At 45.6% G+C, this 27,274-nt stretch overlaps 1 protein-coding gene and 1 long non-coding RNA gene across 18 annotated transcripts in view; one reads left to right on the top strand and one right to left on the bottom strand.

The window, feature by feature from the left end:
• Nucleotides 1-8,408, top strand: part of LOC307218325 — a 259,902-nt gene extending 251,494 nt beyond the window's left edge. For all 6 annotated transcript variants that reach the window (XR_013839885.1, XR_013839886.1, XR_013839887.1 and 3 more), the window contains 2 exons: nucleotides 5,151-5,215; nucleotides 8,112-8,408. This is a non-coding gene — a long non-coding RNA (uncharacterized lncRNA). The remainder of the gene's footprint in view (nucleotides 1-5,150; nucleotides 5,216-8,111) is intronic.
• The window catches only part of PTPRF (protein tyrosine phosphatase receptor type F), a 478,221-nt gene that overhangs the window by 9,536 nt on the left and 441,411 nt on the right, over nucleotides 1-27,274 (bottom strand). For 8 of the 12 annotated variants that reach the window (XM_079980220.1, XM_079980216.1, XM_079980222.1 and 5 more), the window contains 9 exons: nucleotides 26,773-26,924; nucleotides 24,272-24,387; nucleotides 22,260-22,292; nucleotides 19,772-19,869; nucleotides 10,816-10,939; nucleotides 9,937-10,112; nucleotides 3,806-3,925; nucleotides 2,331-2,485; nucleotides 568-853 (listed from right to left, as the gene is read on the bottom strand). In XM_079980220.1, the coding sequence (XP_079836346.1) occupies nucleotides 568-853; nucleotides 2,331-2,485; nucleotides 3,806-3,925; nucleotides 9,937-10,112; nucleotides 10,816-10,939; nucleotides 19,772-19,869; nucleotides 22,260-22,292; nucleotides 24,272-24,387; nucleotides 26,773-26,924 (1,260 nt within the window). The remainder of the gene's footprint in view (nucleotides 1-567; nucleotides 854-2,330; nucleotides 2,486-3,805; nucleotides 3,926-9,936; nucleotides 10,113-10,815; nucleotides 10,940-19,771; nucleotides 19,870-22,259; nucleotides 22,293-24,271; nucleotides 24,388-26,772; nucleotides 26,925-27,274) is intronic. The other 4 variants (XM_079980223.1, XM_079980225.1, XM_079980218.1 and 1 more) reach the window with 1 other exon arrangement.

The raw sequence follows: 27,274 nt of genomic DNA, 5'->3' as shown, positions 1-27,274 counted from the left end.
TTGTGACAACCAGGGGACTTTACTTCCTTAAATTGCACCAGGCAATATGCCAGCTAAGCCTGACAGTGGCCCTCCCTCTCTCCTCCTTCATACTAGGGAGAAGTACAAGTGGAGCAAGGCAGGGGGCACTGGAGCTGTTGACATCTCAAGTATTTAAACTAGAAGCATTTCCAGCGAAGTTGTTCATAGTGACATCAATTACCACTAATGCCCAATCTGCATCTGATTTTGGATGCAGCTCCAGCCACTCTGCAAAGCAATGTTGCTGAGAACTTCATATCAATCTGCTTTTTTATATCCTTGCCAGAAGCTGCCATTCTAGGAGGGAAATGTCGAGGACACTCACTCTGCAATGCAAATATATTTCAATCACTTCCTACCTGGTTTAGAAATTTACAAAAGAATCATTATCCCTAGAAAATCTCCCTTCAGCCCAAGAATCAACTCTTCATAGTTGCTCACAGATCTGTGAGGGATGACAGGCAGGGGTGCCAGTTCCAGCTGAGCAGCCCCTTGATCACTCTGTGTGTTGACATGTGGAAAAATTGCAAATGCTCTTCTGCTCACCTTAAACTCCAGTTCCATTGCTGTGACACTCTCACCCGGAGGTACCTGACTCAGCTTCTGGATGTGAGCAAAGAGGTTGCGTGCAGGCACCTCAGTGTTTCCACAGGTGGCTGCTTCAAGCAAGGCCTCGTGGATGAAGATATACTGATCCTCAGTCTGCACCATATAGTTTCTTTGTGAGCGCATGCATGTCACATGCCCATAGATGTCCACTGTCTTCTCATGCTTCATCCTCTCAAGCATGGCATCGATTACAATGAAGCAGCCTGTCCTGCCCACACCGGCGCTGTAAAAGCATGGCACAAAACATGAAATAGTACTTCCTTCAGAGTCATTTCTAAGCCTTCACCAAGCCCTGCCCCAACCCACTGCATACTGCAGGGACTGATAATCCTCAAGTTCACACTTTCTCCGAAGAACCCTCAGAGAGGCAGGTTAATGCACCTGAATAGAGCAAATGGAATGAGGATTCTGCACTATGGTCTCTCTGCCCCCACCCTGTGCACACTTTCTGAGTAATGTTCCTTCTTACAAAACCAGTAAACCCAAATCTTCCTTGGTGGAGGCAGAGATGAGCTTTTTGAAGTGTATAACTTGGTCGTGCTCCCAGTGCACAAACCAGCACAACCAAAAACACGCCAACAAACAACAAATGTGATGTCTGACAGCTAAGAATTTTACAGCAGGACATCTCCTTGCCGCTGCTCATGTCAAATTCCTAACAGGGTTTTAATAGGGAGAGAGCGTGTGTTAATTATACACCACTCCCATCTTAACCAGAGCATGAAGGGAGAGCATTAAATACCGTTTCTAAGGAGTTCGTGAGAGCTGCAGTGATGAAGTGGTTTGTTCAGTAATAGTTCCCACTCAGCTACAAGAGATAAATCACTGGCCAGATAAGATGCTGATTCCTAGTGAACTAATGTTTGTGGCTGAAGCAGTCATTTCTTTCCATCCTGAAGTGCAGCAAGAGATTATATGAGTGCACATGCAGATGGTGTGTCATGCTCTGTAAATAGATGGCATATGTATGTTTGTGCAGAATGGTGTCCCATATGTTTTCGTGTTGTGAATGCACATACTTGTTAGCAGAATATGAATGTTTGAGCTGTAAGTTTAGATTAGGCATAACAGTTTCCTGAATTGTGTATGCATGGTGCTGGGATATTTCATCTTGCTGTGTGGTTCAGTTAGATATTCTACCTTGAAGGTTCATTTTAATATGTTGTAGCTAGCCTAAGCCTTCAGGTACAGGGGGGAAATAGAAGCAAGTCAATAACAGAGTAATAATTGCACGTTTTATGGATGCTAAAGTATGCTTGCATTTTATGTGAGATGGATTTGTGGGTTTCTGTCATCAGTATTATTGCCATTGGTTGTTGTGAGGATAAAATGGAGAGAGGAAAAACCATGTACCCCACCTTGAGCTCCTTGGAGGAAAAGGTAGGATAGAAATGCAATAAAATAAATATATAATAAAGATGCAGAATTCCCCTCTGAAATGTTGCTTCTCATACTGTTTTAATTTTTAAAATATTGTTGTTGCTTCTCAGGTAAAAATAGTGAATTAAGTGTTGTGATGATGGGCACTGACTTCAAAGTGCTGCTTATGCTAGCAGAGGGCTATAATGCTGATTTCACTGCTCTTGCAGCGGCAGCAGCAGCAGCGGCACCAGGCTGACTGTAAATCCCAACAGGTGCACCCCTGCCAAAATACAGCGACTGGCAAGCCCTTCCCATTCCTTTATACTGATAGTCCTTACCTGCAATGTACAACCACTGGCCCAGCATCAGGGGGGTTGCAGGCTTTCACTCTTCTCAGGAAGGCTAAGATTGGGGTGGGGTACTCCGGCACCCCATGGTCAGGCCAAGCCATAAACTGGAACTGCCGCAGCTCCCGCTTTTCACTGGACCCATTCTATGGAAGAAGCCAAAATATGCCAGCTAGTGGTGGTGCATTGGACAGTGGGCTTTTTCTCTGGTTTAGAAATCCCATGCCTTCAGACACATCAGGGCTCAGGATAACTGTACACCAGGGATGGGAAACCCTTTGTTTCAGCCCAAGGGCTGCACTGCCTCATGGCCACAGCCCTATGGTGGGTGGGCCAAAACAGAGGGATAGATGACAAAAGCTCTCTTCAATTGGTAAAATTTAATGCCTTCCAACTTGTGGAAGAGGACTGTATGAAGTAAGCAGCCTTTTGTGACTGTAGCTGCTCCCTGCACATACAGCCACATTCTGAACATCTGGAGAGGACTATACTCTCAAGTGTTCATACACACAGCAAATACATACTACCATCCTACATGGCACACACAGACGTTAATACTCACCTCCTCCCACCCTACAAGTAATTAGGCTTGGGGGGAAAGCCTAATTCCCATAGGGGAAAGAGGCAACCTTTATGGTGATTGCAGATTGGGAGGGGACAGTTAATTCTTCCCTCCCCAGCTGCAATCTCAACAAATATTGCTCTTGAAAACAGCCTCTATTTGAGCCAATAGAAGGCTGCTTTCTGTGGGGAGGGGGCAACTTTGGGTGGTGTGGCCTCAATACCTGGGAAAGGGAGGGTTAATTATTTCCTCTCTAACTCTGCACACTCATGCCCCCCCCCCACATTAAGGCTTCAAAACAGACTATTGTCTGCTCAGATGAAAGGCTGTTTCAAGCCCAATTGCTGCTGGGTGTGTGACACTGAAGAGGGGAGGCTGTGGGTTAGATTTGGAGGCTTCAGGGCTGCACGTGGCACCTGGCTGGTGGTTCCTCATTCATTCCACACACTTCCTTTCACAATATGTTCACAATCTGTTCTGTTCTATTTTTGTTTCATGCTGAATTTTTGGCTGCCCGCTGTGATTTGTTTTTTGCTGTATTTTATCAGCTGCTTTGAGAGCCATGGCTAATAGCTGTATAGATAGACGGAATTCCTCAGGCCATTGTAACCTTCAGGTTAGTTCCCCAGCACAATGAGAACACATGGTTTAGCCTTCACTGAAAGGCCAAGATGCACAAAGAATAAACTCCTTGGCAGAATAAGGCAAGACTGGGCTGGGAGTGAAATGTGTGTAGATGGCTCTTCCACTTCAGCCTGTATTTTTTGATGATGGGTTCTCTCACTTCAAGCATCTGTGAAAGAGTCAGTGTAAGTCCTTGCACTTTCATGTAACTCTCTGGGAAAGATACTTCCTGGGCGCTCTTGCAAGACCTTGGCTGCCCACACTTTCCTTCCTCCTTTACCTTGTAGAGGGCGAACGTTCGAACTGTGTACGTGGCAAGTTCAACTGTGTCCAGCAATGTCACCTGGATCAGTCCATAGGTCTCTGTACCACGGCCTGGCCAGTACTGGTCACACTTCACCTGCAATGAGAAAAAGGAATAATGGGTCAGTGTTTGGGGGTGAAGTTATCAATAGGCTCCACATATGCCCCTAAGATGCCTCAGAGCCTGGTTTTCTCGCCTTACTCAAATTGCCCCTGCTAGGAGCCAATGGCTGGTGTGGACCCACTCTGAGTAGTGTAGAAATGCAAAACACCTTTACTGCATTTGGCTGAGGTTTACAAAGCAAGTAGGTATTTTTGTTTGACCCTCTACTTTGTTCTGCAAAAGGCCAGTAATACTGGATGGTCTGGTAGGAAACAAGGAAAGACAAGATGCTTGGTGCTCAAAGGTAGGAATAAGGAGCAAGAATGTTAATGGGCAAGGGGAGTGCAACAGAGAGAAATGGTCTATTCAAAAGCAATTTCTTCCCCTGTAATTTTCTGTCCTTTCCCTGCTCTTTGAGAAGATTGGTGTCTGTAGACAAATGTACTGATCTTTCCTCCCCCTCAGTGGTGAATGTGGGAAGCCTGGCCACAGTCTATCATCCTCTGCTTTGGAATCTGCCAGGGTTCCTGCCATGACGGTCACTGGCAATGTCCTCTCCAGGAGACAGCAGGAGAGGAGAAGACGGAGTAGTAGATTCTTGAAGGGCAACTGAGACAGCCAGTTTGAACCAAAAAAAGTCTAGCAAGAGAAAAGAGTCAAACGGAGCCAGAGAATGGACATTTTGGGGGTTTTATATTGAGCTTCTCCAGGCCCCGAAGAAATGCCTATGTATGCCTGCTAGAAGGAGCCCCTCTAAAGGATAGCTGAAAATGCTGCTCTCTGCTGAAGTAGGATTGGCCTGCTTTGCTGGGAAGGTGCCAAATATGTGAGAGATGCATCAAGCTATAAACCATATTTTCATCTAGTTCTCTCTCTTTGTCAAAGCCCAAGAGCTGGAAGTGTACTTCCTGTCTATAACTGCGCTGTGGGCAGTCCACACAGCAAGGATGAATTTTCCCACTCCCATTTGACTAAGATGCATTAGTGGGAAGCACTAACATATTGCTCTCTGTATAGACTTGCTCCTCTATTCCATGGTGGAGAGAGGTGACAGGGAAGATGTCTTGTTCCTTTGCCCAAATCTCCCATATTTAAAAAACTAAATTCAATGTGTGTCTGCTGCTATTCCTCTCCACCTCCTGCTTCACCTATCCACCCATCCGTCCCTTGTACTCTGCTTCCTATTCTGCCTCTTCCTATTTTTCCTTCCCAACTAAAGCCTGGCTACAACAGAACCTCTACAAGGGAGAATGAATGAGGATCACCTGGACCTGTCAAGTAATGGTAAGCTCAATTATTAGCTGTGTGTGTTTCTAGGGAATGGAGGACATGGAACAACACCCTAATTAGAAATCATTGGTGTTCCGCCTATTGATTGAGGATATTTTAATGGGTGGGCTTAGTAAACATTTCTAGATAAGAGATTTAAGTGCACCCTAGAACTGCCGGGGTGCAACTTCTTCCACTTCAGAATCACTGCTTAAGGTCAGAAGCAACTTCCTGGGCAGTTGGGGAAGTCTGTAGAGGAGCTACAGGTAGCTGGGATCCTGGTTCTCCTGAGATCACAGAAGTAAGTGCTCAAGAAGGAAGGTTTGTTGTCTGGCTTACTGGTAAGCTGCCTCGCCCAAGTGACAGCTAATATAGCAAATGGCAGCGCAGGCCTGGCTGCGTCCAACTGCTTCTTCAGCAAATGTCACCCTTTTCCTGCCCAACTCTGGGGAGACTACAGTGTTTATGTTCAAACACAAAACAAACTTTCAAGTACTCTATCCTAGGGTTTAATAGCAAAGCCCAAACTGGTAATTGAAAATTATTTATTCATGACCAGATAAGAGTCACTCACATTTTCTGCCAAATTTACCCATAATGTTTATGCCCCATTTTCAAGCTCTGTAAATTTTATGCTGAAGCTGATGCACGATGGCACTAAACCAGATAAGAGAGTCTTTCTTCTGGCATCACTCGCTTCTCATTAATGTCACGAACACGCTTACAACCTGGAAATTCATTTACTGCTGGCAGTGCCCAGTGGCTCCCTCAGTCGCTGGGAAAATAAGGAGACCCCCTTAATACAAGTGCTACAAAGGAAGAACAGCCGATTTAGAATATCTTTACCAGGCAGGCCACATCCCAAGACCCACTGTCTGCAAAATGGGATGAGAGGTCTCTAATATACCTGGGCTTCAGGGCACTTTCTATTGAGCGGTGCAAGGGAAGTTTCCTATGGAAAAGGCAGTCTGGGCCAGTTCCCCAGAACACATAGGGCCCTGGAGACTCACATATTGCTGATTCTGCTGCCAACTGCAAAAGCTTTGGAGGCAGTGAATGAATATGCTTTTATGTAGTATGCAAACATGAAAGGTGAGGATGATATGTACCAGCAAGCTGCCAGGCCCTGCAGGTCATAACAAGGCACCAAATAGATACCGCTCCCCCCCCCCCCCGTATTGCTTGCCCTTCAGAAGATGTGGAAACCTTTTGAAGCATTGAGCTCCCCAAATCCACGAGGTCAAAGTCCAAAGCAACAATACCCACACACAGCATTGCTGCTGGGCCTGAGAAAGTGCTACCTGCTAGCACTCATCTGAAACTGCTCTCAAAGGTCCTAGGCTGGGAGACAGCTTGGAGATAAGAAAAGGGGCAAGCTTGAGCAAGCACTGAAAAAGACAGAGAGATGCACTGAAAAGGACAGAGAGAACCCTTTCACTTGGAGAATCCCTAAGTGCTAGGCTAGCGTTTAAGATCACGCTAACAGGACCAGTGGTCAGGGATGATGGGAATTGTAGTCCCAAAACATCTGGAGGGCCAAGTTTGCCTATGCCTGGTTTAGATCAATCTGTTACTCCCACCCATCAGGTACCTGTTTGTCTGATTCCACCCTGAAGCTACTATGACTACTTAACTGACGGTTCCCTTGATGTGGGTGCATCATATCTGTGACTGGTAGTAAGGCAGGCTTCTAAAGAGTAGTGGTATGAACTCAGTTCAATGCAGACGAACAAGTGTGTCAGTGAATCTTCCCCACCCACCATACTTGGCTGGATGGTATGCTAACTCACTGAAGTATGTCACCTTGAGGGTACTACTGCATCCTCCATTTCATAGGAAGTAATTAGGAGGGGGAGGAGGGGAAGTGTGCTACTAGGAGATAATGTGCATCTCAACAAGAAGCAAGGCAGGAGAGAGACAAGTGCCCAAAGGGCCTTACAGAACATGTTATCTTGGAGAAACACACTCTGTGGAGCATCTTCTGATAGCTGGACAGCCCCAAAACAAAGCAAACTGGACTTTGGATATTCATTTATTCTGACACACAAAAAAGGGTCATTTCATGTTTACCTTAAATGCAAGCACTATTCTAAAACTGAAAAGCCTGTATTGGAGTTCCATGGCCCAGTTAATAACCACAGACAAATACTGTGTCTGCTGCTTAAATGCAAGCACACGGAGGCATGTCTACTTGGCAAACTGTTTGTGTAAACTAACTCCCAACCTATTCTCTCAATTTTAGCTCTCTCAAGACAAACGTGAAGGAGAAGAATCGCATTGGAGTGGTGGTGGGGAACTGCTTAATGCACAAAGTTGCCGCCACTTTGGTATGTTTGCAGCAGCCATTACCTGCTCCAGAAAACTAGGTTAGCTTTAAGTTAAGTATCACTCTGGTTGCCCTCCCCACAAAAAAAGGGACATTATAGGACAGCAGCTGGTACAGAAAAGGACAAGAAAATACAACAGGTCAATCATCCTTGTGGAAAAAGGTTTGGAGGGTTATTTAGCTTTGGGGGAAAAACATTACTGAGGAGGGGCTGGATAGAGATCAAGAATGGTATAGGAAGAATGACAAGGGGAAATTGTCATAAACCTTGAGGCTATTCATTGAAATTAAAATGAATGGTTTTTTAGTTAAACAAACTTCGCTACAGAATGCATGATTAACTTCGCTGCAGAATGCTGTTATGCAGCTAGAACAAATTGTTTTCAAATCAGGCTAGATAAAATATGGGAAGGAAAGAAACATAAATGGCCACTACGTCAGATGGTGGGAGAATAGCAACAGAGAACAGATTCTCATTTTCATTCCTACTTTGTAAAAATGTCTATTATATCTGGGGGTGGGGGCAGTGTCAGGAAGTCAACTATATGGACCACTGGTCTGATCCAGCCTAACATTTCTTATTAGGCACTGGCAAAGACTTAGCAACAGCTGTGCAAATCCGTGATGAAGGAGGCTACTTTCACACTGCTGACTGAATGCTTAAGGGGGCAGGGGGAGATACACTTAACAGGTACCCCCCACACCATCCATCAATACCGACAAGCTTTTTCTACAAGAATCTGGGGTTGATTCCTTTTTGCCTAGGATGGAGCATAGGCTGGTCCCTATTGCACTCTCTGTAACTCAGTTCTGTTGTCCTCTTATCACACAAAGCACTGGTGTTCTGCTTTCAGCAATAAAACTCAGCAAAGCAAGGAAGGATACATGCCTGCGTTTGTCTTTTCTCCCTCCACATACATCACCCCCCTTCATTCAGCTACTTCCCTCTCTCTGCAAATTCCCCATTTCCAATCTCCTGACTCAAGTCTATTTGACTAAAGAGACGAGTAAACCACAGTCCAAGTGCACATCTCCCTGCCCTGTGGTTGGCATGGAAACATAAAATATTCTGTGAGCATAAATGTTCACTACAAAAGATGGTACTTTCTGGGGAACCCTCCGCCCAAGGTTCTCCACACTGAAATCCATGTCTCTGAGGATATCTTTAAACACATGCATCTTAAGCTCAGTGACACCCAGGCAACTGGGAAGGGCACAGCTATATGGGGGTGAAAGAACCCTTCAGAAATCCCTGTGCACATTCAAAGAGTAAACATGGGGATAGGGATTGAAATCAGATCTCACTATTTGTTATGTCTGACCTCCATGTGTTGGAGGACACATCTGCACAATAGCCTATGCATGAAGAGCCTCCCCCCGCCCCCTTTGCCAGCACATATCATACTAAAAAGCAACTATCCATTTATGTGATAGCTACATTCTGGGCCCCTGCATGCACACGTAAAATTGTGTAAAATGGGGAGCAACTTGGAGAATCCTAGTGACTTGCATGGAGACTCACCCTAGACCCACCAAAGAGGGTTTCCTTGCGAGCTGGAGGGGCAGTGGGGCTTTACTGAGTTGCTCAACCTCCCCGCCAAACAGCTAACATGTGGTGTGGCGCAGCCACTGTTGCTGCTTCCCCGTGCATCAGCTGAGCTGACCTCACATTGAGGTCCTCTTTGGGCTCTGGGGAAGGTCTCCTTGTGAGCCAGGAGGACTGTCTTCTGGGTTCCCAGCACTGCTTGTACATGTTGGTCGTGTGCAAATACATCACACATAAATGAAGAGTTGTTGCCTGTATAGAAACTTGTCCTCTAATGAATGGAAGTTGGGTCCAGCAAGGTGACGGGGACTTGCCACAATGGTTCCGATTCCTTCCTCCCACTTTGAATGCCTTTGAACATCTGCATTATGCCTTTGAGCATAAGGCTGGAGAGGAGCTCCACAGCCCTGCCTCTCAAGCCACTGTTTCACACAGGAAGCCATGCTGAGTTTTTATTCTTTGTATGTAGCTCTATGGGATAAGATTCCCACCATGATTCACTGATGAAGCAAAAACTCCATCAGACTGTGAAACAGCCATAGAAATTACCATTCCCCCATGTCACATCACTCATTTAGGCCATTGGAATCTGATATAAAAAGTATTCAGTTATGGATTTCTAGAACAGGTCAAGGTGGGGAGGCTATGCTTGATGATCACGCTGGCATTAAAATCCTAGTACCATCTTTGTCTATAATGTTATATTCTATTTTCCTCAGAGGCCTGCACTTAGGACCCCTTGCCCCATGTCACAGTACCATATGAGGCTGCTACTAATATCAGCTGCACTGCATGCACAGAATCAACATGCACCACATTTCTGACTTGTCTCTGCCCAGAAGAGAAGATTGCACTTGTCCATACCCGAGACTTCTCCTCCAACCGGGTCATCATGACGATAGTTGCTGTGCGCTGTTCCCATACCATCCTCCAGAAGTCACTGAGTGTCTCTGGCAAAGGCCCTTGTGTAGCAATGTAGGCATTCTGCTTCCGGTAGCCATCAATGTAATTAGCATTGATGTAGTCACTTCCAGGAACACCTGCATGACAAAGGAAGAGGATGCACCTTCAGGGGGTTGAGAAAACAAGGGGTTGCCAGAATCCTGGACCATGCTGGTAGTGGAAACAGACTGTACTACAGGGAGTAGTTGTTAAGAGATGTGAAAGTGGTTGGGGAGAGGCTTCCTATGATGTACTCTGGGGGTGGGGGACCTCTGGACTGGGGGCCAAACACAGCCCCCCAAACCTCTCCATCTGGTCAAGTACACCCTCCCCAGGCATGCCCTTCACTGACCCTGCATCACACTCTCTTTGAGTGTTTTTGCCTGGCTGGAATGTGTCATTGAACTCTGATAACGCCTTACACGTGCCTGGGTGGAGGATACAAAGGGGTGTATGTAACTAGTCAGCTGTACAAAAGGTAAAACATTAACATTTGCTGCTCTGCCATTTTTGCTTCAGCTGCCACCCAGTACTGGCATGTGTTCCCTGAAAGGTTGTCCAGGGGAGAATACAGCCTGTAGTCTGCAAATGCTCTCCACCCCTGGAACACACTTTACTTCTGCCTAATTTTCACTGATAAAATGGGTTTTCCAGTTCTGAAACTGGACAAAACCCTGCAAACCTGTTTACCAGAGCTGGAACATGGTACAGTTACTTGACATCACATGAAACGGGGATTTGAACCTCAGGTCTGATGCACTGAGAATTTTGTTAGCATGAGGTGCTGCTAACAACACTTACCATCAATGGAGGTCAGAATGACACGTGAATGGTCATAGGCAATCACGTTTGCATAGCGGTTCTTTGGTTTGTTCACTTCCAGGTTGGAGTTCTCCCAGGTGAACTGCTGCCCGGGATCAATCGACTGCAACAAAGAAGAGGAGAAAAGGAGTGCTAAAACACAAGTTCTTTCTGTCTCTCTCAATTCATGGCACGATTACAAGCTTTCACACTTCTGTGTGCATGTATACCTTTCAACTCTGAAATAAACACCAGCCACCCTAGAATGTGAAACAGTATGGAAAGAAAGTTTCATATGCGAGAGCTTGTGAATCAGCTTTCAGATTGATTTGCCATCGGCACATTCAGTCTGGGCAGACCCCCCCCCAAAAAAGGGGGGGAAGCCTTGCCTATCTTGAAAGTCAACCCCAAAAATTGAATTGGCCCTTTACAATCAATGCAGCAATTAAATACTTTTTGCACTGTGTGAATTCTCTAAAAGTCAAAAGCAGTGATTCATCTTGAGTTGGTGAAAGTTGTCTCATGAGTAAATCCTCTGATGTGCAGCATCTCTGCAAATCTGGGCCCAGTGAAAAAATACAACTCCCAACTGTCTTAGAGGCATTATTGGGCAAAATACTGTAACATCTTTAAAAATAAGCTTGAGGACAGAAGCAAATATGTATAGTAGATATATTCTCTCTTAGGCATGAACAGTGTTGTTTGCATCTAGGATGAGTCTGTGTTGCTCCAGATGGCAGGATTAGAACCATTGTATGAAAATTGCATGGGACGCGGGTGGCGCTGTGGGTAAAACCTCAGTGCCTAGGGCTTGCCGATCGCATGGTCGGCGGTTCGAATCCCCGTGGCGGGGTGAGCTCCCGTCTTTCAGTCCCAGCTCCTGCCCAGCTAGCAGTTCGAAAGCACCCCTAAGTGCAAGTAGATAAATAGGTACCGCTTTATAGCGGGAAGGTAATCGGCGTTTCCGTGTGCTGCGCTGGTGCTGGCTCGCCAGAGCAGCTTCGTCACACTGGCCACGTTACCCGGAAGTGTCTCCGGACAGCGCTGGCCCCCGGCCTCTTAAGTGAGATGGGCGCACAACCCTAGAGTTGGACATGACTGGCCCGTATGGGCAGGGGTACCTTTACCTTTATGAAAATTGCAAGGGAGCATTTTTTGACCAAATATTAGGAGAAACTTGCTAATGGTAAGAACTGTTTTGACAGTGAATTCCTTCCAACAGTACTCTGCAGCAAAGATACAACCACCCTGGTACCTAGACCCTTTTGCAGATCACCATATAAATTTGGCCTTTAAACCAGACCCAAATCCCTGAACGCTTAAGTCCTCTCTCCCCTTCTGCCACAGTGATATCTACTGTGTCAGGCAAACCAGAGCTACTAGTAAAAAGGGAGGTGTTTTTTTTACAGTAAGTCAAATGTGCAACTGCCAGAAAACTAAAGAGCAATGAAAGGAAGGAAAAACACAATCCAACCCTACATTGTCCTACAGAAGTACAGGACTGCAGAGTAAATGTTCCCTTCCTGCCTTCTATGAGAAACAGGTTGTGGAGAAGCACTCAGGTGGAATTTAAATAGGAACTTTAGCAGTTGGTTCCTCTTATGTGGGCTCAGCCAGAGAAATCTCTCAGCTGGATCATACTCTATAATTCTATGTACAAGTTCCTTCATTTTTGAGTGGCTGAGAACTCACACCTGCATCTTCAACATGGGTTCATGGAGCAAATGCTGGAGAAGCTGTGCCCATCCAAGCATATGTATCCAATGCACTGGTCTGCTTTGATCAATGTTTTTGCCACAATTCTCAGTGTAGTTGGCAGGACTAGATCGGCAACTACTGCCTGCTCTCCTGCAAAACTTAAAACACCTGATTGTGATATCCAGTTAACACTTGGCATGCGATCTGTTTCATGCCTGACATGGCAATTTAGGTAAGAGTCCTACATGATGCAGACTGCAATGGACAGAGAGCTGCTTTTTCAGTTTCCCACAGGCACAGCATGGCAGACAAAACTGTCTGAGCAAAACCAGAGCAAGCACTTTATAGAATAGTAGAATGCACACGAGCAACAAAGTCAAAGCAGCTCAGTATAGGTAGTGTTGGCACTTCTCCTAGTCTGACTCCTCCCAACCATTGCTGGGAAGTTTCCTTGTCTAAGGGCTTTTCTCCCACTGCATTACAGGAGCAACAGGCTGAGGCAGTCATAAACAAAAATGCACACGGGCTGGTTCACTTGGAGGAATGACAGGTTTAAGTCCAAAAAATTGCACAGGCCTTTCAGGAAAACAGCATCCCATGTTAGGTTCAGTGGCAATGGGTATTCCTTTCAAAGAAGAGCAATGCAGCACATAAAAGAGATTTCCACTGTCTCAGCAGGGAGGATATGACATCACAGCACTGCTAATGGGTGGTTTGGGAAATGCAGGATGTAAATAGACGTTTCCAACAGGAACCCTATAATCTTCTATTATCAGAGTAATAAGCAGGCAGTGCAGTGCAAAGTGGCAGGAGTAGACACAGCCCAGCTCCCTGCAGCTCAAGGCTAGGGCTCAAGTCACACTAAGCACATGTCACACATAACAGAAACAAGCCAGGTTTCTGGTCCATAGCTACCTGGACCTGTCCATTTGGCACCCAGATGTCTTTTGTTTTCCCCTAGCAGAGAGGAATTCCACTTGTGTTTTTTGTAAACTATCCTCTCTCTGCAATAAATCAATGGTAGGGAAGCATTTTGTGTCTTGGCAGGATTTTTTTACAGCTCAAGACAAGCATAGCAAATATAGCCAATCCCAAGCCTAATATTATATTTCAGGCCACATTTCAATAAATATGGTAATATCCTCAGCAAACAAGTAGGAAGATGTCTTCTCTCTCTCTCTCTCTCTCTCTCTCTCTCACACACACACACACACACACAAACCATTGCACTGGTAAGATACAAAGAGATGAATGGGCAACAGTGCACTTTCACAGGTGCATTTGGTTAGGACACAAGAGAGGGCCTTCTCGGTGGTTGTTCCAAGATTGTGGAAATCTCTTCCACAGTAGGTTAGGCTGCCCCCCCACCCAGCTTTTCTTTAGCTGGCAGGCAAATACTTTTTTGTCTAGACAGGCCTTTGGTCATTTACCGGCTGCTGTGGCAGTGTATTCTGAGTGGTTTTGGTGCTCTTTTTAATATACTTATTTTTTTAAAAAATCTTATATTGCTTGTGTGTCTTTAAGCCACATTTGTTTTAATTCATTCTGTGAGCCATATGTGGTCCTATACTGGGATATAAAGTGGGCCACATCACTTCAGACTGTGTAGAACTTCTGTGCAGAAAAGCCTCATTCAGAACCCTCCTGGAGGCCTTGCCCTAAGGGTAGAGACTGAAGCACAAAACACACCTCTGCTCAGTCAGAGTCACACTGAGACGGCTGCAATGACATGGAAGATAAAGGCGAGGATGGCATAGCTTCACCCAATCCCCCAGAGTGTAGCATCAGCAGTATCACTACAGCAATTGTCTTGCTCTGCAATGCGGAGGTGAAAAATCTCCCATGTTCTATCACCAACGACCCCATAAGAGGGCAAACAGGTGAGAAAAGCAGCATCCACCTGGCAGTGAAGAAGTGCTAATTAAATACGCCTGCAAATGAGTGACTTGTTTAGAAGTGAAATGATTTAATTTAAACTCTGCTGATGAATTAATGTGCACCTGTTTCCCCCTTAATGGCGGGCAAATGAGTAAATAAGGCAGGGAAAGAGAGGTGCCCCAAATGCAGCTGAAACCCATCAAGCAGTTTTTTCAGATGGGCTACACCAAGTAAAGGGCTCATCCCACTGTTACCTAACTCCTCTCCTCTGTCCACGGGCAAAACAGCTTTGCAGTACTGGGATGTGCACATTCACTCTTGCAATTTGGGCCCAACAAGAACCTCGTATTACCCAATCTAAGACAGCAACAGCAGCGTGTATGTATGGGGTGGGGTTTTTCAGGCAGGGAGGGGGACAGACACCAATTTGAATAAAGAGTTGTCAACTTTTTTCCTGGAAGATGTCCTGTATGGCCAGCAGAAATTCAGCAGGTGAAGCTTTTCTTGGCAGGTCCAACAACTGAAAGGATAATATTCCTTTTGTTAAAGGTGCAGAAGCACAGCTAGAGAAGAAGTTGGCAATGTCTCTATTTTTTTAGCAGGCTGGGATGATGCAAACCTTGCTAGCTACATGGTTTGGTTCCAGCATGTTTGCTGTGCCCATCAAGAGGTTATGATTCCTAAACCCTGAACTCCAGGCAGTGCTCTAGCATAACCATAGCAAGCTAGTGCATTAGTGTACTACCAGTGTATTAATGATGGCAGCACCCATGTTAACACAGCCATTGACCAATACAAAGTCAAAAAAACTTCTTAAATGGGAAAAGAATGGCTTCTGAATCAATCACTGGCAATGTGTCAAATTGCAGTCACGTCTGTCACTGAAATCCTCCAACTTCTAGGACATATTGCAGCACAGTATGCAGATACGGCCATGGGAACTTGCATGTAGTTTTGATGGACCCAATGAATGCCTGGAAGGAAAGCAACTGGGGATAACTGAGGCGCTCACCCTCCAGAAATCCCTCGCTGCCACAGGAGCTTGATGGCAGTAACTGAGTATGCAGTTATGTACCTCCTGCTCCAATGATCTCTTCCCTTACTTGCACCCTGCTTGCTACAGGAGACGAGAGAAGGGTGAGCAAATTAATTAGCAGGGCAGGAGATGTTGTTACTGCACACTTGCTGTCATACTTGCTTTGAGCTCTTAAAGTGACAGGCAGTCTCTTAGCAAACCCCAGTGAGGTCTTTGTTCTGTGCTCAGATGGCCAAGGAGGATTTTGGAAATGGGAGGCATGGCAGGATACTTGGAGAGGGGAAAGGCGATACAGTGAGGAACAAGCCATACTGCTCTTTTCTAGCTGTGACCATCACCATACAACTAAATATCTGCACCTTGCTAGAGTGTCTGATAGGTTCTAATGCTATGGCAGATGGTTGGAAAGGAAGAGTTGGAAAAGATGCAGCTCAGATGCTTGGAAGCATTTGCTAGTCTTTCATTATCATTTCAAGGGGCAACAATGAACATATTGCCTTAGCAGGTGGTTGCTAAGCAGAATCTGCAGGGCTTCTTCAGTAACTGACTTCTTTGTGGCTTCCCAAATAAGGAGGGGTGCATGGCAGTCTGGGAGTTGTAAATCTATCCAGCAGGATAGAATTAGGGGAAGGAAATGCTGAGTGCCAAAAATGCTGGGTGATATTTCTGGTTCTGCAATGGAGATGTTAGGACAATTATTAGTTGAAGCAAGAGACAAAATCTACAACCATTAGGAGTCTCTAAGGTGTATAAGGAAATGATTCAGAGTGAAACAGGACACCCTCTTTTTACAACAACACATATACAGAGGGACTTGCTCCATGGCCTGTAGTTTTGCCCTCTTTGATCTATTTGGAGCATTGCAGCCACCACCTACCAACTATGCTGACATGATTAAAGTGAGGCAGGGATAGGTTAACAGCTCTTCACAACAGTCCAATAATTCAGTGTAGATACTGCTTTTGTAGATGACAAAAGTATACCTGGTCTCCATTAACTGATCAGAGAATGAAATGCCTGGAAATGTTGGGAGTAGGCCAACCATCCATGTTGGGACTAGGCCAACTAGTCTTCTCATCTCATTGACAGATATAAGGAAAAGAGCTCTAGCTAATTCACTTACTGCACAACACACAGCATCTGCTTCCTATTTGCATGCGACCGTGCGGGGGGAGGAGAAGGAGGAAGCACTCCAGCTCGCTAGTCGGTGACAGAAGGAATCTCACTTGCTCACTCACTGAGCCGAGGAGGAAGACTGGCCCCACCTCAAAATTGCCTAATATTTATCCACAGTCTGGCAGACCACCTGCTTTGAGTATCTTGTGGGCACAGCCTGTCTGCAGTACAGGCAACAGTCCAACAGGAGGAGCTCAAATACAAGCATTGCTCTAGCACAGCAAGAGTGTAGATAAATAATTAACATGCTAGCGTGATTGTGCTTATTTAATTCTATTAATCCCTGGCTGTAAATTCTCTCCAAGGTTCAGTGCTAAAGATGCTCTCTCTGTGGTTTGACATCCAGACCTATCAAGAGCAACAATGAGCTAGCCACTTCCACTCCTTACGGTCTGTGCAAGTCACATGGAGAATGACACACTGACTTGAGATTCACAAGGGCTCATAACCAGCACTGGCAGCACCAGGCAGCTGTTTTGCTGGGCAAATCCTTTTTCCGCTCCCAATTCTAGCGCAGCTACACCCTCTGCAGGCTGCTGGCACAGTGCTTGACCACACTTTCTCTACTACTACCCCTGAGGTCCTGAAGTTGAGGCTAGGAACTGTAGTGTTTCTTATTTTGCCTATGAGCTAGGTTTTGCCCTGAGCAGGTACTCCTAATGCTGTTCCATCCCTGTGGCTGAAGTATTAAGTATGCAGACCTCTGCATTACCTATGGCTTTGAGCATGTCCTTTATGCAGCGGTTTTGCGGCTAGGTTTGTGTGAGAAACGTAACATGCAATTCTACCCAAATTAATGAGTACACAAATAGCCTCAAGGGCTGATCCAAACTGCTTCCCCTTTCCTTCTTGCTGCTTCAGCCAGCTGCAAACCCAGTTCAAATTAGCTGGGTTCTTGAACTCACAGGATTAGGCTGAGAGGAAAAACTGTGATCTGTGTTGTGATGCAGAATGCCTTCTCAATGTCTCAGTATACCCCCCACATCTCAGCACTATATTGCTCTTCCACTATTCAGCTTAGATACACAAGACTGCTCCTGAATGATCTACCTACTATTCTAGATTTCTTCTTCCACACCACACTGCCATGGCCCTAACAGAGTGCCTGTGGTATCAAATTGCTTGCTAGGCCTGAAAGTTCAAATTTTCTCCAGTAGTGACAAGGACAAAAAACAATAAAGGGTTATTTCTTTATTTTCCAACTTTCTGAGTGAGTATTGCTTCAGTACGACTTCTCTCTGCGCTAGTGGGAAAATCCTCTCCTGTTACTCAGCCTGCCCTGGACTTAACAAAGATGAATGGTTCAGACAGGGGTACAAGGCAGCAGAATCCCCAAGAAAAATCCATATACCAAAATTAGTTCCTTCCTTAATAGCTACTTAATCATGGTAAATGCAGCTGATGTTTACTTGAAACTGGAATTTGAGAGAGAGGGATTGGAAGGTTGCAAGTCAGAATTGTATCTAATGACCACTTTTAAGAGATAGTGTGTTCTTTAAAGTGTGATTGAAGCCCCCTATAAGAGTGAGAACACTCAGCACCCCCCACCAGCCCTGATACTATTGTAGCTAATGCTGTCCATGGTCCTCTTTTGTACCACACTCCAGAAAAAAAATGGATCTTGTCACAATGATCTATGAAAACAAGAGCCCAATTAGAAATGGGCTTGCATGTGGGATTTTGGGTCCTGGCAGGCTAACAGCCTCATAAGCACTCACCCAGCTGGGAGTTTCTGGAAAACATACTGTATTTTTCGCCCTATAGGACGCACCGGCCCATAGGACGCACCTAGATTTTTTTTGGGGGGGGGGGATAAAGGAAAAAAAATATCCCCCCCCCAGGCGCAGGGCTGGGGCGGGGGAAGCCCGAGCTTCCCTCGACCCCAGCCCCCAGAACAGGAGCCAGAACGATGCCGAAGCTCCGGAGGGTCGCGCAGGGCTCCGGAGGGTCACGCAGAGCTGCGCGGAGCCCGGGAGGGCAGGCAGCTCTGCGCGACCCTTTGGAGGCCGGCACGGCTTGGCGCCGGGCTCCGGAGGGTTGCGCAAAGCTTCCTGAAGCTTGGAGAGCGAGAGCCTCTCGCTCTCCAGGCTTCAGCGAAAGCCTGTATTCGCCCCATAGGACGCACCCACATTTCCCCTTCATTTTGGGAGGGGAAAAAGTGCGTCCTATAGGGCGAAAAATACGGTACTCCTTTTTTGTGTCCTTCCCTGCTAAATGCTGTGGATCAGCAGTGTGTGGTTAATAGTCTTTCCAAACCTTGCTAGGCTTTGGTGCCTCTTTCACATGCTAGCCTTTAGCCAGCCAGTGCTTCTCCCTGGCCTCTATAATCTTGCCTTCTGGGCAATGCTTGTATCACATCCCCTGAATCAAGGGAGATATGCTGCTGCAAGGGGAGGTCAGGGGCAAAAGAAGATAACAATTCAAGCAGGACCAATAATGCATGAAAAGGACACTTCCTCAATTTATCCTCCCCCTCTACACATATGAGAAGAGTTTTATTTATGATTTAAGCCCCTCACAGCTGAAGTGGGCCCTACAGGGCATGCTGCAAGCACAGGAAAACATTTATCCTGCTACTGTGACTCTAATAGCTACAAGGGAACTTTTTCCAACATAGCAATTTTTCAGATTAATCATCTGCCTAGTAAATGGTTCATCGTGGAGAGAAGGAGTTTGCCTGCAAAAGCCACCATAATTCCTGGCCTCTCAATACCACTATTTTGGCCTCCATCACAGCATATACAGCACTCCGAGGCTACTGAAACTGTAACCTTTTCCAATATAATTAATAACTAACAGAAAGTGTGCAAAACATAATGTGAGAATCTATATCTATATTTCTCTATATACTGGAAGCAAAACAGGTCTGCACTTGACCGTTCACACATTACATTTTACACTTCTTTCCCAGCATATAGGGCAGTTATGGGCAGAATTCTTTTGTAAGTTCTGCAATGTTAGGTTGGGCTAAGGAGCTGCAGACACAACTATTGTCCAGGTCAAAAGCAACCATTCCGGTGCTATCGAGACATTCTAAATCACAACTCTCATTAACTCTCTGGCTGGGGCTCACGGGAGTTGCAGTCCAGAAATCTGGAGGGCACCAGGTTGTTGACCCCTGAGTCTGGAAGAATACAGATCCAAGATTAAACACCCAAGCAGGCTTACCTCATATTCCTGGGAAAACTTCAGCCCATCATTGGCCTTCAGTCGGTCGATGTTGTCTGCGAGGTCTGTCACTGGAATGGGAGGATGATCACGCATGCCTACCAGATCAAACATAAGGAGGGGAGGTAGCAAGGTAAGAAGTTATTGCACAGCTGAAGAGTGTTCCTGCACATGCGCACAGCAGACCAAATGGCAATGTGGCGCGATGGATGGAACATGAGTGAGGAAACATGGCATGCAGTGCCCACGCAATGGCACAATGTATGTGTGCATGCTCTGATGAGACAGCGACCAGCCAGATGGCTTCTACATATAATACCAGGCCAAAAAGGGTGAAGATACTGCTGTATGGACTGAGGCTGGAAGGGGCCTAGGCAATAAAGTACAAAGCCCTTGGAGTCTGCGCCCTGCATTCCATTCAGACAGTGCACACTACAGTACAGATACAGAGATCCTGAACAGAGGCCAGCATTGTTCACTGGGCTCTGGGACCACTTTCTGTATCTCTCAACAGCCCACTCTCATGTTCTCAGTGACCGAGGCAGTGGACAAGTCTTAAGCACTCACAGCCATGAATCTATAAGAAAGGCACCAAGAAATCCTGTATCTAAAAGCTGGGCAATTAAAAACCATTCCTTATCAAAGAATATTTTGCCTAGTGATAGGTAGGGAGCAAAGAGGGTCTGGAAAGTAAGCTTTTGTGCAACTAGCCTTCTTGAGTTTGATGACTGTGCAATGATGCACAATCTCACAAAGTAGACTTACACCAGCCCCTAATCAAGAGACAGGATCTGTTCTTACAAGTTAAACCCCATCTCTGTTCCTCTGCAATTCTCAAAGTATCAATAGGAAGTAAAATCTGCAGCAATCCCCTCCCCCCCCGCATTTTCCTCTTGCCGTGGAGGCCAGAGCCAAAGTAAACTTTACAGGCACAATATAGAACAAAATCCCATCCTTCTCCTTTGTCCACCAGAAGCTCAGAAAATTAAGAGAGTATTTGTAGGTGACACACTGCACTTCACATTCATTAAGAACATAGGCAGAGAGAGCAAAAGAATAAAAGAGCAGCTGCATGAGGGACTACTCTTGCAGATGGTTCGGAAGTTGCAGTTAGAGGAAAATGCAGCAGCCCATTTGGTTAGTGGGTCAACCACCTGGAATCATATTATTCTAATTCTATAGGATTTACATAGGCTTCCAATACATTTCTGAGATCAATCCAATGTACTATCACTGACCTATTAAGTCCTGCATGACTCAGGACCCCGGAAGGAGCACCACTCCCAGTACTGTCCCGCCTGGTTGTTAAGATGTGAACAAAAGTCCCCTTTTGATGTCCCACATCAAGGGTCAGTGCCCATGGAGTTATCCTTTTTGCATCAGCTCAAAACCTTTTTGTTTTCACAAACATTTTTAAGTGTTGGGATTTTATGGAATTATCTGCAGGACTTGGTTTTGTAAATTTTAATTTCCGCTACTCTCGTGTATTATTTTGTATTGTACCTCAAGGACCACCTTTCCTCTGATCAACCAGCCTGGACCCTGCACTCATCATCTGAGGCCCTTCTTCATGTGCATCTTCCACAAGAGGTCCGGAGGGTGGCAACACAAGAATGGGCCATTTTTGTGGTGGTTCCCCCTTTGTGGGATGCCGTCCCCCAAGGAGGCTCACCTGGCGCCTTTCTTACATATCTTTAGGTACTAGGCAAAATCATTCCTTTTCTCCCAGGCCTTTGGCTAATTAGACAATCTATGACCTTTTAAACTGTGTGTGTGTGTGGTTTTTGTTTGTTACTATAGTATGTATTTTTGTAGTTTTATATTGTAAACTGCCTTGTGACCCTTGGATGAAGGGTGGTATAATAATAATAATAATAGTAGTAGTAGTAATGTCATTGTTTTTATACCTGTGTATAACTGGGTTTAAGAATGACTGAATGCCTAAATAAATACATTTGGCTTTAAGGCATTCCAGTAAGGTGCTGCCTGCAAAACAGTGGCTGAGGAGCATATGGAGGAGATGAGCAAGTCCTAGCTTGCTGGACTACATTTGCATAGAGAACACTTCCTTTTCATTTTGGAGGAGATGCTGTATGGCTTCCACATGATATAAGTGCATCCTTTGCAACTGCAACCAGGCCTTGCTTCCCTAAGTTGGGGTCCTATAACATACCAAAGAAAGAGCTGCTGCAGCTTCAGGTGCTCAGTCAAGATTGCAATTTTGATGGCTGATTTAGGAATTTCATTGTTTGGAAAACTGTGATGTGTTAATCTCTCTTTCTTCACATGCAGGCTGGAGCATTGTATGTGAGTAGCACCAGAGACTAGTTTGTGGGGGGCAGCCTGGCTCACTAACAAGAGAAGGGTTAGCACTAAGTCTGTGGTGAGTGAGGTTGACCTTCATGACACTGAACAAAAAAGATGAGAAAGAAAGAGGCGGGGAAAAGATAGTGAGGAAGAAGAAAAAGGAGGAGGAGAGAAAACTAACTTGAGATATTCGGGCAACTGGGGCCACTGGCACCTGAAAGAACAGAAATCCCATTAGCTGTTGCTGAGGGAAGAGTTAAAGATGCGACAGAGGAGGGTCAAAGGGCAGCACAAAAATCCCCACCACAACCTTCACATTCCTACATTCAGGGATGGGAATTGCAGCTTGATGCTTGCTACACACGTGGCAGCATGGAGGGTGATGTATTAAGACAAGCACCAAGTACAGCCAGGATTATTTCACAAAGAGGATTTCCCCACAACAGACATGATAGATGGCTTTGCTTGTTGGCCAGGAAACAGAGTTCCTGTTCCCAGCACATGCTGCTTTCCAAGACCACGCTTCCCTCCTACATGAGACAGCAGCAGAGCCTTGGAACCAAGGTGTAGTCAAAATTCACCCAATCGCTTAGAAGCGACATCACCCTGCCTGACCTGCCACAAGTCTGCAAAATGGAACATGAGAACAAAGGAGCTGACAATTCACGCAAGAACCTGTGTCTGAAGTGGAAACTATTAAAGTGATAAGCTTAATATTTAATAACAGCAGCTTGATTAATTATGTACTGAGCAAGGCCTTTCCTGCCTCTACATTTGCCAGAAGGGATATCAACTATGAGACTGCTCAGGGTTTAGTTGCTGCTGTCTGGCCCACAGAAGGCATCCATCCATCACAGAAGAGGGTGAGGCTAGGTGGAGGCAACTAAGTGTCTCAGGCTGAAACAATAATACCAGAAATTTTTTTTACACTGATTGTTCCCTACTGGGCACCTGAGAAGATAAAAGGGTGCAAAAGCTCAAGCTAGCAGCTCAGCAAGTATGGTCATGCCTGAGAATACGTGTGGGGGATTGCATATACACTATGAGGCTAACTCGCTTTCTTTTGTCAAGCTTCCCTTTTGTGCAACATCCCTTGTTAGCACATACAACTCTGCACCATGTCCATGCCTCTATCTTCTCTCTGTGACCCCTCTGGACTAGACCTCTAACTCTCCTGTCATGTTGGACTCTGCAAACCATCTGGTGGAATAATGACTTTACACTAATAGGGTGGGTCGTGCTCCCAATTCTGCAAGCTGTGTGCGTACAACCTACACAAGCCCCCGTCCTCTGACCCATCTGCAAGGCAGTATGAGGTAAAGGACTCAAGCCTAGAGAGAGAAACAAGAGAGCAGCACTGCACATAGCCACAGGACACAACTTCCAATTCCCTTCCTGCAACTGCTTTCCCCCAAAAATCTATTATAGGAGGACAAATAGTTTTGAGGAAAAGGAATACAGGTCACATGTTGCTAGGTAGAGTCTGGGTGTACTGAACTAGAAGCCCCCACTGACTGCTAACATCATTCAATAGCCTTCATGAATCCCACAATCTAAATAAGGAAGGAATAGGTTGCTTTAACTCTAACACGATAGAATGCAAACCACATCCTGCCTCAGATGAGGATGTGAGGCCCTCCACAAAGCAAGAAATCTAGGAAATAGACTCTGTTGAAGACAGATTGTTTTGCTGACACAGCTAAGCAGCATCTATTACAACTGCAACATACCTTAAGAGTTGGAAGCACTGCAGGAGCTGAATCATGAACCTGCCTATCTGCTACTTGACAGTGGACCTACTGGGATGTCGGACTTTCCTTTTGCTGTCTAATTTTGAGGCCATATCTGGAGAGCACGATCTGGGCCAAAAAACTGAGTGTTATCTATGGAATATAAGATAAATCATGACAAGGGCTCCATTAGAGCCTGTTCTTTGTCACGCTATGCCTTCCAGCACCTTGTGATGCATGTATGGTCAGGCTATTGAGCCAACAGAAAGCCTGCCATCGCCATTCTGACTGTTGCCAATGTCAGATATACACGTGAGCGACAGTGTATTGAGCCACACTGGCCTCTGAACCTAGCCTGAGAAGGTGCACACAACACTGCAAACGGAAGAAGAGGCTCTCTTATCACAAACTTCTGCCAGTAAAAGGAGCACGGGCCTCTGTGGGGCCGTCAAGTGGTACCTACCTGGTGTTTGGTAGTTGAGTCGCCTCATTTCAACAGGATCAGAGGAATGGGCCAGCAAGGAGTCCTTCAGGCCAATGGAATGTTCATCCTTGGCGGAGGGTGAATTGGCCCTTTTCCTAAAGGAAGAGAAGGCGCAGCTCAGAAGGTAGATCTGGGCATGGAGCAAATGGCAGAGAGCTTCAAGATGACCCTGTAGCAGACTCAATAATGCACCTAGCTGTAAGGGGGACTGGTAACCCCCTCCCCAGAGCCAGACACAGGCTTACAAAATCTCCAGTTCCACTTCCATCTTCCACACACCAGTGTTGGGAACTATTTCCTGTGGTGGATGAATATAGTTAACATTTTGCCAAGTATTAAAAAAATTATTTAAAATGTGAAGAGTTGTAATATAATAGGGTAAGGGCTCTTTAGGGTGAATTTTATTGGTCCATTAATACTTGTCTTGAGTGGCTGAAGGCCCCCCAGGCGTGTGTTAATGGAACAATAAAATACACTGTTGTCTCTTCATGCTATATTTATGCCTGCAGCTCCAGCACCCTAGGCTCTTATCCTAGTAGATTTCACTAGCTAAGCAGAGATGAACCTGCTCAGTGATTAAATGGGAGACATTTACAGGAAATTTTGGCATGACAAGAAGAGTTATCAGTGATGTCCAGTGGCTATCATTAAACCAAAAAACCTCATATGGTGTTGCCTCTTAATGTTGCAATGTGTTTTCTGGGGTAACTAAGCCACGGGGAGGGGGTATTCAACAGAAACAGAAACACCCCAGCCTGGTATTAAGGAGCACTGTGCTGCAATCCTGCAGGCAATTCAGCAGAGAGGTGTGTGTATCTGTTGCTCTTTCAAATGCATCAGAAGCCCAAAGCACTTATGATTAACCTGGAGACACTGTTGATAGCACCCTGAAAAGGATTTTTTTTACTTTGCCTGACGGCACAAGTCTGTTTGTTAGAAGGGAGAAATTGCCACAATTAGCATGGTGCCTCACGAGCTCTCTGTGCTGTGAGGGGAGAAAACAAAAGTTTGTTCAGCTGTATGCACATGCATGCATGGAGTGGGGAGTCATTTATAAAGCAGCCACCACATTACAGCATCTGAAATAAGAGCCCTGCATCAACTTGAATTTATCACCAAAGGGGACCATTGTTGAAATAAGCCCAAGACTTTGCTTTGGTTCCTGCCTCCTGCTGAAAGTCAGTGTCACTCTGTTGTAACAGCATTACTTCCAGATTTACTAAGAATCAGCTAGACACCAAAGTCAGCAAGCAGTGGGAGACCTTTGTAGGACACACACAGTGACACTGAAAAGGGAACAGCTCAGAGCAAGGCCTTATTAACTGGTTTATAGAGCATGCTGATTATGTCAAGGAACTAGAGTCAGCTCATGGTAATGTCACATCCTTGATCAATATAGGGGGCAAAAAACCCCACAAATCCTGGAACACCAAATGCACTGAAAAAAGAATTTTCTAAAACTCTGTCACACCTTACTTGTGAAGTCATTTATTTAAATATAACAGCAAGAGAAGGTTAAAGGAGTTTAGGACACCACAATGGCTTGGTAGGCAGAGCAATATCCAAAAGCCAGATTAGTCTGGGTAGGAAGACTTATGCTTACTGTTTTTAACAAGATGAAACAGTGGATGTGAAACAGACAAAGCAAAGGATTAGTAAGGGTGGGGGGAGGAGGGCAGATGTCTACCTTTCTTGTTTGCTAGATCCAGGGACAGCAGAAATAGAGAAAAAAAAGAGGAAATCCAGGTTACAAAAAGGTACTAATTGTGCATGCAATAACCCAAAGTCACCTCCCCTCTTGGTGTTATTATGCACATTTAGTTGGAGAAAAATGATGACAGCTTCCCAGAGCAAAGGTGGGAGAGTAAGCACTCCCTGTAACCAAATGAGCAGCTCCTGCTTCTTTTAACAGCCCAAGCACTTGACACCCATGTCCCAGATCATGGATCAGAACACCTATGACTAGGCTGAGGACAAAGCTCTGGAACAAAGGGTCCCTGTTACCACATGGAGGGTTCATTCTTGGAGCCAAGAAGACTTGGGGAAAAGCACCAGGCCTCTGAATAAACCAAGGGATGTAGGCATTTCTTGGCCAGAGCCTTTTACTTAATCTGAGGCATGGTGATCCAGGTCATCACCCTAGAACCACTAAGCAGAAGCCATGTCCTATGGCTTCACAGTTCATCTGGCACTGACACAGCCTCAGTTCACTTCCAGTATATACCTTCCCAGCACAAAATGAAATGCCGAGACCACTGAATGTGATCCCATGCTCCCCACCCCTTCCTAGGGCTTGCCTTACATAGCACTGTTTTGCATGCTCCATTGAGAAACCTTCAGGAAGGTTCAGACCACATCCCCCAGAAGAGACAGTGTCCTTGGATTTATAATATAGTTTGCTCACTGTAAATGTTCTTGAGCTTGGCACAATACTGCACCATGGACACCACAACACTGCACGGGCATAGGCGTGTGCTCACCTTTTGAAGAGCAGGATAGCAATGACAATGATGATGATTAAGATGACAGCCAGGACAGGCCCCATCACCCACAGCATCTCTGGTTCATCCTGCTGTTTTGCTGAAACCTCCATCACAATCTCATCTGAGTAGGGGCTGGCTGCATACTTCTTCTGGTGAGTTTGAGAGAGAGGAGAGCAGACAAAGATCATTGATCAGGTCTCTTCCTTGCTTAATTCTGAGTTGTCCCTCGGAACAATAGCCCCAAGCTGCCCACCTGCAATTTTCTTCATGAGCACCCAGGGAATTAACAGACACCGTGAAAGCAAACCTCCTCTCCACAGTAATGGAACATTCAGAACCACATCAGCTAGAAAGTGGCCTCCCTCAGTGCCAGAAAGGAATGGTCCAGCTGAGAAGAAGTTGCCAGCCTTAGACACACGAAGAGCCAAATTATAGCCTTTGGAGATGCAGCCAATTGAGCATCAGGCCTGGCGGGTAGTGACTAAGTGGTTTATAATAC

Source organism: Podarcis cretensis, assembly GCF_951804945.1.
Source record: "Podarcis cretensis genome assembly, chromosome: 6".
Lineage (NCBI taxonomy): Eukaryota > Metazoa > Chordata > Lepidosauria > Squamata > Lacertidae > Podarcis > Podarcis cretensis.
The sequence above is the reverse complement of the archived record's forward strand: the minus strand, read 5'-3'. Positions and strand labels throughout refer to the sequence as shown.